Genomic DNA, 13,603 nt, shown 5'->3' with positions numbered 1-13,603 from the left:
ACCCTGGGAAGAACCATCCGGCTCTGACGCGCGGGACTTCGTTCCTGGACTCTCACACTGCACCAGAAGGAGAGAGAATAAGGAGAAAGCTCTTTATCCAACCCCAGCCCTGACGTCACTGCGTACTTGATGCGGCATTAAGCAGTCTGTTAAGTCAGTATCGCGAGTAAGACTATAGCTTAGGGCAAACAACTGTGCACTGACTTTGCAGCACACTGATAATAATCAGCGGAGCAGAAAATGTTGTAAAAAATTGTAGGGATTAAGCATAGTTAAAGCGATTAGGACGTCCGAGATATTTTGTACACAGATAATTGATTCGGTTATCAGTTGCACTATTCATGCTGCATATTAGGCTTATGAAACAGCCATATTCGCACACTCAAACAAAGAGGACGATGCAGAACACTGCGAGATCCCTGCGTCATTGACCCTCCACCATGATATTTTGTAACGATGGCTACAATATAACGCTGTATAAATCTAATAAGCTTAAGTTACACTGAAGGACTATACGCATTAACAAAGTTGCTTCAGGCTTTTTCTGTAGTGAATATTATACTCAATTAAAAGCGCTGTTGGCCACGTCCCGATTGCGTGTGCGACTCAAATCTCAGTACCGTTTTTGTTTAGAGTGTCATGACTCCAGTTTAACACGTTTGGTCGCACAGAAGCTGCATTTAATATCAATAATTTCTTCCTTTCTCGGATTTTAAGAGCACGGCCGGCACACCTAGCCCGCTACAGTAGCACGAGAGAACTGAAAAGTGTACAGCAGTGGTTAAAGACGACCAAGTTGCTCACCTTGGAAAGGCGTACCCAGCCTTCACTCGTTCCTGTGAGATGTGTGCTGCGGCCATGCGCTCCTGCTGCGTGGGGTTCTTGGATGCCTTGGCAGCTGAGGCAATAGCCATCGACAGCCCCGTACCCTCGGGAAGCGAGATGGGTTGCCGTACTTTGGGACCTTCTCCAACTTCGGAGTCGGTGTCGTCGCTACGTAGGTCGGGGTCCAATGCAGCGTCCTCAGTACCCAGCTTCTTTAGCAGCCTAGCCACGTCAGGCTTGGCTGCTGAGCTCTCAGTAGAGCTGTCAGGCTTGGTTTTACCAATCGGATTCTCGTCTGAACTACCACTTGAGCTGTCAGCTGAGCTTTGAGTAGCACTGTCAGCCGAAGCATCAGTAGAGTTGCCGCTGATGTTATCGATCGAAACCTCGCTCGACTTCTCAGAAGGACTTTCCATCAAGCTATTCGAACTGGCCGCGTCGTCGGCTTCGGAGCTTGAGGCATTAGATGGAAGCTTGTCCGACGAATCACCCGCAGTGTAGTTCTCGACCGTCGGTTTCATTTCGGCGGGTGTGGCGCTACCAGTGTCGTCCGGTACAAATTTTGAGCTTTTCTCTTCCCACGGGATGGGCAGCCAAGAGAATGGATACAAGGTTGGTTCCGTCGTTGTTCGAAACCTAATGTAGGGCGTGAAGAATGGTGCTCTCGTCCACCTGGCGCGTGTGCTAAGCTTGTCCGACGAATCACCCGCAGTGTAGTTCTCGACCGTCGGTTTCATTTCGGCGGGTGTGGCGCTACCAGTGTCGTCCGGTACAAATTTTGAGCTTTTCTCTTCCCACGGGATGGGCAGCCAAGAGAATGAGGACAAGGATGGTTCCGTCGTGAAGAATGGTGCTCTCCTTCCCGTCCACCTGGCGCGTGTGCTAAGCTTGTCCGACGAATCACCCGCAGTGTAGTTCTCGACCGTCGGTTTCATTTCGGCGGGTGTGGCGCTACCAGTGTCGTCCGGTACAAATTTTGAGCTTTTCTCTTCCCACGGGATGGGCAGCCAAGAGAATGGATACAAGGTTGGTTCCGTCGTTGTTCGAAACCTAATGGAGGGCGTGAAGAATGGTGCTCTCCTTCCCGTCCACCTGGCGCGTGTGCTCAGCGAGCCACCTTTTTCACCCCTCCCGAGATGGCGGTACTCGACTTCGAACTTGAAACCCGTCACGCCGGGAGGTGAGCCTTTGGTCTCGAGCTTAAGCTGTCGTTCCGAAGACATTATTTCTTTCCCTTCCGTGTACCTGCGTGACAGTGCAAGTCCCGCAAATATCCTGACCTGAGTTGAATTGGTGGCAATAAGATGTCAGTGAGGCAAGACGCGTTGAGTGATTCTTTAAAGCAACCAGTAATCAGGCATTGTGGTTAAATGAAAGGGTAGGGAAGGTATATGAAGGAAGCGTGCAGTTGCACTTTGCAGTTAACGAGCGGCTCCAGGTCGAAGTCGAAATCAAGGAGTGTAAAGGGGAAGGCACAATGCTCCCAATGAGAGAATTGAGCGCTCGAGTTTCGCATGCCACCCTAGCGACCAAAAGGATGTGACATGCCCTTCCTCAGATATTCCCTGGCCATTTCTGATCAGAGCGGAAAATGAGGCAACCACGTGTTTCCGAGATTATTATATGCGTGTCGAACTATAATGAATGCAAAAGAAAAACTAAATTGGGAATATTTAAGCTCCACCATGAGTGCATGACGCAATAGCGGTCTGCGGTACTCCATAATTACACGCTTACTCGTTAGCATAAAGTCGTACGATGACACGCATACTCCCTATAGCATACAGTCGTAATTAAGACATGATTTTAAGCGAAAGATGACACAACATACACATAAACTCTGCTTGTTCCCAAACCGTAAACGGGCCTAGCGTGACTTAGAGGGTGAAACGTCTTGCTTCCGTACAACAGAAGATCTTCCGTAAGAATCCCACCGAAATCTGAATTTTTTTTAAAGCGAAGTAAACTTCGATCTAGCGTTTGATTATTTGAGACATGCGGCGACACATAATTTATATTTCATCGAATGTTTAAATCATATGAACTTGTACTAGGTTTAGAAAGAAAGAAAGAAAGAAAGAAAGAAAGAAAGAAAGAAAGAAAGAAAGAAAGAAAGAAAGAAAGAAAGAAAGAAAGAAAGAAAGAAAGAAAGAAAGAAAGAAAGAAAGAATCGCTTATATTCGACGCTTGACGTCACACTTAATGTGAACGTTGTAGGGTGTCTGGAATTCCCGCGTAAGGTCACGTGCCTTGACGTCACTACCCTGTCGACTGATCAAGATTTCTCTGCTTCTCGATAGATTTTTCGCTCACGCCCCCGACGGCGACGTCCAATTTTCTGCGACACGAAAATCGTCGCTATCAAACTAAAAAGTGCAGACGAGGACCCTTGTGAGAGTGCGGGAACAGCATCGGCGTATACCTCAACAGCATGGTGAAGGTGAGCGCGCTAGCGGATAGCAGGCAGACGATGGCCAGCCCCATCACCCAGTAGGTGGCCTCTCGTCGACCAATTTTCAGGGGCGACGACCAAGGCCGTGGCCCGGATGAGGATGTCGTCGTCCCGCCGGAGCCCTCTCCGTCATCGTCGTCACTACTCGTGGTCCCAGAACTGCTGCGTCTAGAGCGGTAGCTGGAAAGAGTGCGTTTACCGCATGTAGTGTGACACTTCTGGGAGAGTAATAATAAATATGACGAAGAGCGTGTTGATTTAGTAATAACAGTGGATAACGTGACCCTGGTGCCCGAAGCGCCCGTTTGGTTGAGCTTCAAGAAACTTCCAACAAGTAAACATGAAAGAAAAAAGAAAACAGTGCTTCGCACAATTTCTCTATAGTTTATTGTTTATCGAGTATCTACATCGCCCCGTAGGACATTACAGCTGTGGGCTGCATACGTTTTTGAATGGCTTGACATATTAAATCGATGCATGGTGAAAACTATCGTTTGATGGAATTCACACAGTGATTGATAGCGAACTGTTGATCTGTCGGACAGTTCTAACTAGAAAAGGGCAACGAAAGGCGTCACTGCTACAAGAAGTCGCGTTTCAGTATCTTGATAAAGTTGCCCGTAACCACCTTACAAATTACGCGTTAACGTTATCCAATCGAGATTAGCGACGCACAAATTGCATCATAATGGCGTCTAAGATGGGTTCTTAGATTTTTAATGTGTAGTTAAGGTTAAAGCTCCGAGAGCGCGCGAGTCTGAAAACTTCATCTTCGGGTGCCACCAGGTGGTAATATTAATAACTATTTACAAGTAAGAGAGACGCAGCAACTGTTTTATTCACTATAGGTACACGAACTTTAGCGGCGTTTACATGGGCTCGACAGGAGCGGGTTGAGTTGAGTTGTTGAATTGAAAACCGGTTACCGGGTTTTGTAAGCCCCGTCGGGTCGGGTCGAAAAGACGGCGGGTCGAGCCCAGTCAACTCCCGCGCAAAAAGTGGGTTGACTGGGCTCGACCCCGCTGCGGGAAGCATGAGTCGCTGTCGGGTTGAGTCGGGGCACAGTGGGAGAGGAGAACAGTACGGAAAAAGCTAGAGATGCGCGAGGGAAAAACGTTATCAGGTGCCGTCTGCTAGTTCTTCGCCTCGACGCGAGGTACCGCCGTAATCGCCGCTCGTCCAGAGCCGGTTCTGCGCTCTTCGGGTTGGACTCATGTAAACCCAGTAGTGTGTCGAGTCCACTCAACTCCCCAACTCGACCCTCCGCTGTTGTGTCCATGTAAATAGGGCTACTGCCATGAGGGAAGAGGAGATGATGAAAGAAGATAAAGAGAATTACAACATAGCATTGGGATAAATTTCTACCACCTGGATTTCTTCAGCCTGCAAGCATCGCCTGAGCGGCCGACCGATTGACTGGCTGACTTGTGGACTATGATGTGTGGAGTACTATTTAGGCTCACTTGGAGGGATTTAAGGAGCGTGAAAGCATCAGTATACCCGCTACCAGGCCTTCTTCATGGTCTCCTTTATATAACCACGCATGATATATCCTGGCTTTAGTTATGATCTTATTTTTGCTGCTGAGAGTTCTGGCCCAAAATTTCCATACAATAAATTTTTTTCATGGCGTCAAAATGGCTCAGGCTATTATTTTTCGACACATGGCCAATTATAAACGGCTACTGTTCTCGTCAATATGTGAAGGCGTTATTTCGAAATTTAATTTTTGTGTCATATATATATATATATATATATATATATATATATATATATATATATATATATATATATATATATATAATGACCGACAGCCAATGTGCCTCTCTCATTCCGACGACCACCAAGTGTACCTGATGCTGCGACAGTGTTGGTTATGTTTTCTTTGCTGCGGCTCCAACCGTTATTACAACTACGCAGCAATGTGTATAGAAGGCCATAGAAGCTCCTGAAAATGCATGTATAAGCCATTCACATATCTTACAAGTCAGAAGCAACAGACATATATGCAACGGCAACGGGCGCTCCACAAGGAAAGAGGTTAAGATACATACCCTGCCGAAGCGCCAGGCCGCGAGTGGAGGCTCGCGAGTGTAGGCCCCCCTTTTTCGCCCGGTGCCACCGTGTACGCTCCTGGATCCGAGTACCCCGCTGGCATTTGCGGGCCCCAGTCTGCAGGCGATGCGTCAGCTGAGTACGCCGGTACTGTCGGCACCAAGTCATGGCTGCCCGGCAGTGCACCCGGCGGCGAGAAAGCGTCTTGTGCGACGTCGAGCCGGCTGGTTGCTTGGCGGGGCTCTTCGATTAACCTTTCGTAAGGGGAGTTCAGGCGGTACATTGTAACGGCAGGGGAGTACGACTGTAAAAGGCCTGTTTCGCATACACTGGCAACGCGTTCACAGTGGCGCTGTTCGGATCTAGAAGCGTTGAAGGCTAACAGCAGCGGTATGATGCTTTGCTCGATCGCGTGGCTGCAGAAGAGGACGATGTTGAATGCCTCCGCGGGGCACGTGCGTGAATAAAGCACGCGAAGTGATCTTGGTTGTCCGGTTCGCCTCAAAAGCAATTCTTGGCCGATCCCCCTCTATGGGTATGTGCCATAAGTTATTTGGTCAACAACAACAATGGCACATGCACATAATGGGGTAGTGGCGAATACGTAGGCGGTGGATTAAATGTACGAGAGGAAACCATTTTGCAATAAAAATAATAGTATTAATGAAACTAAATATGATATACAATGGATGACATATTACAGAGCAAACCTATATTGGACAAAGGGAGTAATTAGACGTCCACCCAAGCGCAGCCATACGACTACAACGGAAAGCTAAATATATTTCACACGCAGCTTATGGCTGCGCTTGGATGGACGTATATGAGTATAATTATTCCCTTATTACAAAACTAATCCACTTTGGGGGACTGACCCATATATTTGGCTAACTATAGGGAACCTGTGATGTGCGAGATTGAGTATACGGAGAAATTTATTAAGCACGAATTCGGAGCTGTTACCTGTAATATGCTTCAGGTTCGCATGCAATAATGATTAAAACGTCTCATACTGACAGTCGCTCCGTTCGTAAGAGGTAACCTTGCTCAACATATCGAACACCCTTGTTCCCTCGTCCAAGCACAGAAGCGCCAATTGAAAGAACAATCGCAGACGCAGGAAGACCCAGCTAACTTTTGGAACGAAATTTTTAACCGACGCCTCCTCACACAGTAGAAACGGCATTAGGAGAGCAGGAAGCGATCCTTTGTCTAAGGTTCGGCACAGAATGGACACAATGAGAAGACTGCCTCACCAGATTTATGAAGGTAGAATTTTAGCTTTTGAACCCGACATTATAGCAAATGCGTGAACGATGTCTTCAGCCAAAGCGAGCACTTTGCTACTATAAGGAAGATGGTGCTCCAGAGATTATGTAAGTGCCCATGCCGCAAATTCCTGGAAGATTGTATAGCTACAAAGCCTCACCACTGCAGTATATGCACATGTCGGCAGGACTTCATTGACTGTCCAAAATGAGAAGCCGTTGCTAAAGAATCTGCAACCTCATTTAATGGAAAGCCTTGTGTCTCGGTAGCCAAAGCAACTGTAGCGAACTGTGAGGTTTTTCCTGTAGCATTCTTCATGCAAAGTTGATAAAGCTGCTAGCGTGCATGCGCGTAATATAACGGCGGAGTTCGGTCCCTCAATGTTGTTATTTTAACATTATCTTAAGTTATTGAAGTGTTATATAAATGTATCTATGATGTTAGAATAACATTATAATTGCATGCGTGCATAACGTTTCAGCTACGTTAGAAAAAAATGACATTAAGGGCATTGTATTAACGTTTGACACAGACAAATAAATAACATTATTACGTTTCTGTACTACTTGGGTGTTAGCTAAGACTCGGTGAATTTACACCTCATTAACCTAGTTGTGTCGTTGGCTAGGAAGGGAAGTCCATATATCCGCGAACAACACGACGCGGTGTTAGTTTTTCAAACGAATAAAAACTTTTTTAAAAGCCCCGCAAGTGAGAGCGCGATGAACTTCGGCGCTTTTACCCGCACATAAGTGAAGCAGCCCATTCGACGCTCAGGAAGCTCGATTGGTGGAAGCGCGACGTCCACTGACCATGACGTGTCGCAGTGGCGACCACGGTGGTGGGGACGGCATCCGGTTCGAACTGCATTATCATTCGCTGCGTCATATAGATACTTTGGCTTCGCAGCTTGGTCAGGAGGAGGAGGAGGAAACTTTATTGAGGAGAATTGAGAAAGTTCTTTCTTTGTGGGAGTTCGCTTCTCCTCAAGCCGCCCCAGGTGTGGTCAGACCGGTCAGGAGGAGGAGGAGGAGGTAAACTTTATTAAAGAAGAGGTCGTAGACCGGTCAGACATTTCCAAAGGTGTGGCATTTGAATTTCGCGCCATAGCGTCCAGCAGACTCCATCACACCACCGAATGCAGGACGCCTATGGGACAGCTAGTGCTTATGCATGGAGGAAGGAAAGAACCCTGGGAGATTCCAAGGCACACCGTTGAATTCTTAGAGTTCAAATTTTGTACAGAACTAGTAGCATTCAGTCTGCAGTATAGTTTTATATCAAATTTGTTTGGGGAGTTTATCCGATATTTCGAATCTTCGTATCGTATGCAGCGACGGCAGAGCAAGACAAGCAGATTGGTCTTGGTCAAGCCGCTGACCCCGCTAGCCACCCTACAGTTATATGCTACAGCTACAGTGAACTACAGCCACTACAGCCACACTACAGCCCAGTTTTTGTATTAGCTCTATGTACAGCCCTACCCCCGCCAAGGAAGGTACGCGGCGTAGGCGAGCAGAGTTGTCTTGAGGAAGTTTGAAGAGCTTCATCAACTGTTTTCATAGTAAAAACGCTATAAATTAGTTTGGCAAACCTGCACTCCATTTGAAGAGTTTGTGTTAGCTTGCAACACAGAGATAGCGTCACCAGCACTATAGTGCTCTAGAATCATGCAGATGACGCGTAATTATTAGAAATATTCTGTTCAAATCAGGTGTAAAACAATACTGTCGACAAATGTCATTATTTTGCAACATTTGAGCTCTAAGAATTCAACAGTTTAGCTGGGTTAAGTGTGGAGGTAAGATGGCTTCTTCTACAGCAGCTTCTTACTCAACCACACGAGCACATCTCCACAACTTTTCCATGACGTCAACTTATACTGAAAATGCTGTAGAATTCAACCAGTAATGTTAAATACTAATAAGTTATTTTACTATTTATTTTAAATTTTATAACTCAACTAAAAACTTTATATGCTTAAAATTATTACAGCTTTTTCGTTTGCTGCGGTGCATTTTTGCGCACCACGCCGCTCTCTGCTCTTCTGTCTCCGTAACACGGATTTGGTTTTAACACTGGTCTTGGTAATTTAAGTAAACAAGTAAACACCGTCTTGAAATTCGAAGGAACCAAAAGTAAGTAGAAGTTCAGACTCTGCTGCTTTTAACCGCCGTACCCCATTTCCAGCCCTCCTGCTTTTCGTTAAAATATTGTAGTATGCCGGAGGAATGAATGAATGAGTGGCTTAGTGAAGTCCTTTGTCACGCGTCTCAAGTGTTAAGATGTGTACTGAATAAAGCTCTAAAAACGTTTTAGAAAAGCGCTGCCTTCAACTGTTTTTCATTTTGCGTTGATATGCCAGTGAGTAGTCTACCTCAACGTTGTCTATCTCCCTTGTAACGAAATTTCCCTCGACTACAGCTGTGTGCTTACGTAGGTAGCACTTTACAAACTTTGGTTTCGGACAAGTGATGCTCCTTTGCCCTTTATTGTTCTCGCAATACCGGTTCGGGCATGGCCCGTTATTTCCATTGCTCGCGGTCTGCTTGTGTGGCGTCCTGCTTTTAGTTAATGAAAGCGAAATCGTAGCCCGTGACGTGAAGTGCCACCGATTGATTTCACATTTGTGCCGGTATCGCCAAAAAAATGTTCGCATTGTTTTGTCGTAGCTGGTTAGGCCCTGATTCTCACGTTGCCTGTCTACGGCTCGCTACGTTTACCATATCTTGTCGCGGTGGTTAACCGTGTAATCGGAACTGTGAGCAATCGTCACGAGAGGCGAAACCGCGTTCACCTAATTTAGGCTTACGATGTTCGCGCCCTCGTCGCGAAACCTGCTGCCAGACCGTGACTAATTATGTCACCGGCCGCCTTGCGTTTCCAGAAGTCATGCCGTCCGACGCCAAAAAGAAGCGCGATGCTAAGAAGAAAGAGGCAGTGAAGAGCAGGAACCAACAGCAACAAAAGAAAAACACAGCCAAAAATGTGGCCGACGGCGTTGCTGCCGGCGACGTTATCGAGAACGGCGATGCCCAGGGAGACAGCTTGCTTAATGGCAACATGAGCGGTGAGTACATTCCCCACCTGCATTTCTATATTTTTTTTATACAGAGTGGTAAAGTGTCAGCCCGTTAGCGGCGGCTTAGTAAAAAACGCCGTCGTACGTCGACAAGTCCTCATGTCTGCTGAGAAACTGTCGCGATCAGCTGTTTTTCCCTCTTGTGCTCAGTGAAAGCGGTGTCTGAAGGGCATCTCTTCGTGCGGTTTCATTTTTTTTTTTTTCGCTCTATTTTCGGCTTCTGCGCCTGTCTGGAGGGGGAATTCATATATTTGGGTCTTACTCGCCGTTAGCAGAACGGTGCATGGGATGGATTTCCTCCAAGCATCCAAAATTTAAACATGAGCTGAGACACATTTGTTTCATTTTTAAGCGTGAAATGCTTTTAGCAGCCTGGAAAAAGAGGCGAATGTTTTTCAAACATGTTGGAGAATGTCAGTCTATGTGCTGTGAACTTTCCTTCAAAAACGTATGAACCAATTTTCCATGAAGGCTTTATTAAACAGAAGCCAAAGGTTATTTTTTTGTTTGTTTTTTACTGCAGCTTGTGACATTATTATGGTGCCTATATGCGTACATTAGTGCTGATTATTGCAAGAAAATAGAACACCATTTTTTAAGATTTCATAAACAGGGACTTGTTCCAGTACCTGACGGGTTGGTGAATTTCAACACAGGCAGTTAATATTCGAAGAGCTTTTCAGCACAAATGAAAACATTTCGGGCATACCGTGTGTATAAAGCTAGATTATGACAGCTGAGCAGCATAATGTGGGGCTTGTTACTTAATTTTAACTTTACCCAATTCGGAGCTTCGCATGCAAAGCTTCCATAGTGGGGCATTCCTAGCCTTTTCTTACCTTTCTTGCCCTCGTTAAACTTTGAGCTATCCCCTTTTCAAAATTCATCTCTCAATTTCTGCAGCTACAGCTGTACTGAAGCTTGCAGAATAGGATTTGCATTATAAGGAATTTTCGGGCTAGTTTAGGTGCAAATACCTATGAACAATAGTGTGAAAGGTAGCAGCCGTAGGAGTGGTAAATCTGATTGATATCATTGAGAACATAATTGGTCTGCAGTCACTTATTGGGACTACTCTTTCCATTTTGGCAGGGTAAGGTGACATTATTCTGTGGATTTGTCCAAAAAGACGTGCGAGCGTTTTCAGTGCTGCTTGGCCTGGGTGGCTAATGTCAATCAGTAAAAATATTTTTATTGGAATATTTAGTACTGGTTTACCTTTTTTCTTTTTCAACTTTTTCGCCTTCTCTCTTGGGCATACCTCAACGTCACTAAATACTACCTGTGGCAGTAATTTTGGGTTCCTCCTGCGATCCATTTTAAATGATGGTTCTTGTCAAGGGCAGTACCAGGCGGCTAGGACATTGTGGCAAAGATAAGCACTGTGATTTGAAGAGATTTATTAGAAGGTCAGTGCTCTTCGTGACTAAACTTCAAAGCTCGAGTCTGTGTGGTTTCTGGTTGTTGGTGCCATTCTTGCGGCGTACCCTACGGTACCACAATGTTACACAATGTGACTTGGCAACATGTGTACGCAGAGGCGGAACGTGAGCTCATACGACGACTTGAGGAGGATGTCCGATTGAATGCTGCGGCACGGGCGTGCACTGGTGTGCTGGCCGTGCACCCACGCTCACGGGATGTCAAGATTGACAACCTTTCCATCACCTTCCATGGAGTGGAGATACTGGTGGACACACGCCTTGAGCTGAACTGTGGCCAGCGGTACGGGCTAATTGGCCTCAATGGCAGCGGTGGGTGACCTTTTGCTTACGCTTAATGCAGTAGCATTAGAAGCCTCATTGGTGAAAAATTGTGTTGTCATTAACATAATTCCTAAGGAGCAAAAGTGAAAAAGTACATGTTTCTATGTGGTATCTTCATTGCATCTCTGTCACCATCTCTAGACATCTTGGGGGACCATCTAACCACTAGCTAAGTGGCCCAAGCAGTTGACTGGTTTTATGCAGACAAATAGGGGTCCATGGACGCAGCAATGAACGCATGTCATACAACTCGCTGTAAACACAGCAACAGCTTCTAATGCTATTGTATCAGCAGCACTAATTGTAATTAAGTGCCCTTATGAATTTTTTTTCTGCTCTGTTGCCCTTGAAGCAACCCAATTTGATTTTTGTCACTTTTTGGTGTATCAGACACTGTTGTGACCAGCGAAAATAAATGTTAATACTGCTGCCACATTGAAAATGGCAAAGTTTTTTTAGGAGACTAAAACAGCTGTGTTAAATATTTTCGAATTAGTTCGACTGATGCGCCTGCAGGTACGACCATGGTTGACACACTTAGGGGTCACATGTAAGTGCAGCTCCATTTGCTCCATTCTGCTTATCCTGTTCCATCCTGCTCCAAAACACAATATTGCTACAAAACTGCTCCAAACCAACTGCCTCGACGTTCTGCCATTAAATTTAGCAGAACATGGATTTTTGCTGCACAAGAGGCTATTAATGATATTTCCTTCAAAAATGGCGTTCGATGCAACTTGATTAAGTGACAGTGAGAAGCACATAAGGCAGTGGCATGCTGTGACCTCCATGTCCGCGCTCTAGGGAGTCGAAACAAAGGCACCACAACGGTGGCAGTTATAATGCACCTTGCGCTGAGCTTAATATGTACAAAAGTTCCATAAACTATAAAAGCATAGCGCATAACAAATATGCAAGTAAATTTAAAACAGTCGCAACAAGCGATTGAAGGGGAGCAATTATGAAAAAATGTTTTGTGCACTTGATATACCACCTTCTCCAGGCCTTTTGAATTGCCGATGGTGTGGGAAGTGAGTGAAGCCGTCATGGCGGGTACCTCAAGCTTTTAGGAAAGTTCTTCGACAGTACAGAACAACTCGAGTTGTTTTAAGGATTCAGCTGTGAAAACAAGCAGGTACAGTGGAAGCTCGTTAATTTGAACCTCTATAATTCGGTTTTCAGATAATTCGAACTACACTACTTGTTCCAGCCAAGCTCCATAGAGATCTATGTACAAATAAGCCCGTTGATTTGAATGCAAGCCGGTTCCACTACGTATAATTCAAAATACGCGCCGCAGCCTCTGGACGGCTTGGCACACGGAATGTGGCCAAAAAGACACGTCCGTGAACGAGCAGCATAGTTAGAGGCTGCGCACATCCAAAACGGGGACAGAAGATGAAACCAGGTAATACCATGGAAGAGTGGGTAGAGTCTAAATGGCGCCATGACCAATGCGGCGGCCAGCAGTGCCGGAGGGTAGGGGTAAATGACCACGGCGGCGGCTGCCTGCTCTCTCTTCCACACAAAACTAAATACTCTAACTAAATACTCAATATGCCGCCGGCTTTTAGCATCGTTTGCTTCGAAAGGTGTTTGCTGCTGTCGCACGTTCCAATGGCAGCGCCTCAATCACCCATGGCATGACAGTGCAAACATACAGTTGAACCTTGTTATAACCAAGTGGTACGGGGTGCGAAAATTTGTTCATTATATCCGATATTCGTTATAAAACCAAATTCCTGTAAATAAGTTGGCTAATAAATCGAAACAAGAAGCGCACTGATAAAGAAAGGGTGAAAACGCACCTTTTTTATTAAAAACTGAATATAAGCATGTACTAATCTCACTTTTCGTTCTGTGTTGGAGAGCAAAAATGAAAATGAAGGGATGTTGTCTCCGTGCACAATTTGTGTGACAGAGTCAAAGGACTCTGGGAGTGTAGCACCCGGGTCGGTCTCAGTGGCAGAGGCGTGGCAGGGGCTCACGCCATGACGAGACAATAGTGATGACATGCCAGTCACATGCCTGTCAGCCGTTGCATGGCCGGACTCGAGCAGCGGTGGCGGCGTCGCTCGAGTCCCGCCATGGCCGTTCATGACCTCCGAGATCACTGCGCGTGGAGGTGTGATCTCGGAGGCCATGGGCCGTTGG

The 13,603-nt window shown here is 46.0% G+C and overlaps 1 protein-coding gene across 1 annotated transcript in view; it reads left to right on the top strand.

Moving 5' to 3' along the window:
• Nucleotides 1–8,585: 8,585 nt before the first annotated feature.
• Nucleotides 8,586–13,603, top strand: part of LOC146198744 (ATP-binding cassette sub-family F member 2) — a gene marked incomplete in the record, with an annotated part of 27,317 nt that continues 22,299 nt past the window's right edge. The window contains 3 exon segments of the mRNA XM_084594247.1: nucleotides 8,586–8,739; nucleotides 9,489–9,671; nucleotides 11,222–11,437. Of these exon segments, the coding sequence (XP_084450373.1) occupies nucleotides 9,494–9,671; nucleotides 11,222–11,437 (394 nt within the window).

The sequence above is a fragment of the Amblyomma maculatum genome, chromosome 2 (assembly GCF_055883805.1).
Source record: "Amblyomma maculatum isolate TAMU_Amacu chromosome 2, ASM5588380v1, whole genome shotgun sequence".
NCBI classification, from domain to species: Eukaryota; Metazoa; Arthropoda; class Arachnida; order Ixodida; family Ixodidae; genus Amblyomma; species Amblyomma maculatum.
This window is presented reverse-complemented; position numbering and strand designations above follow the sequence as displayed.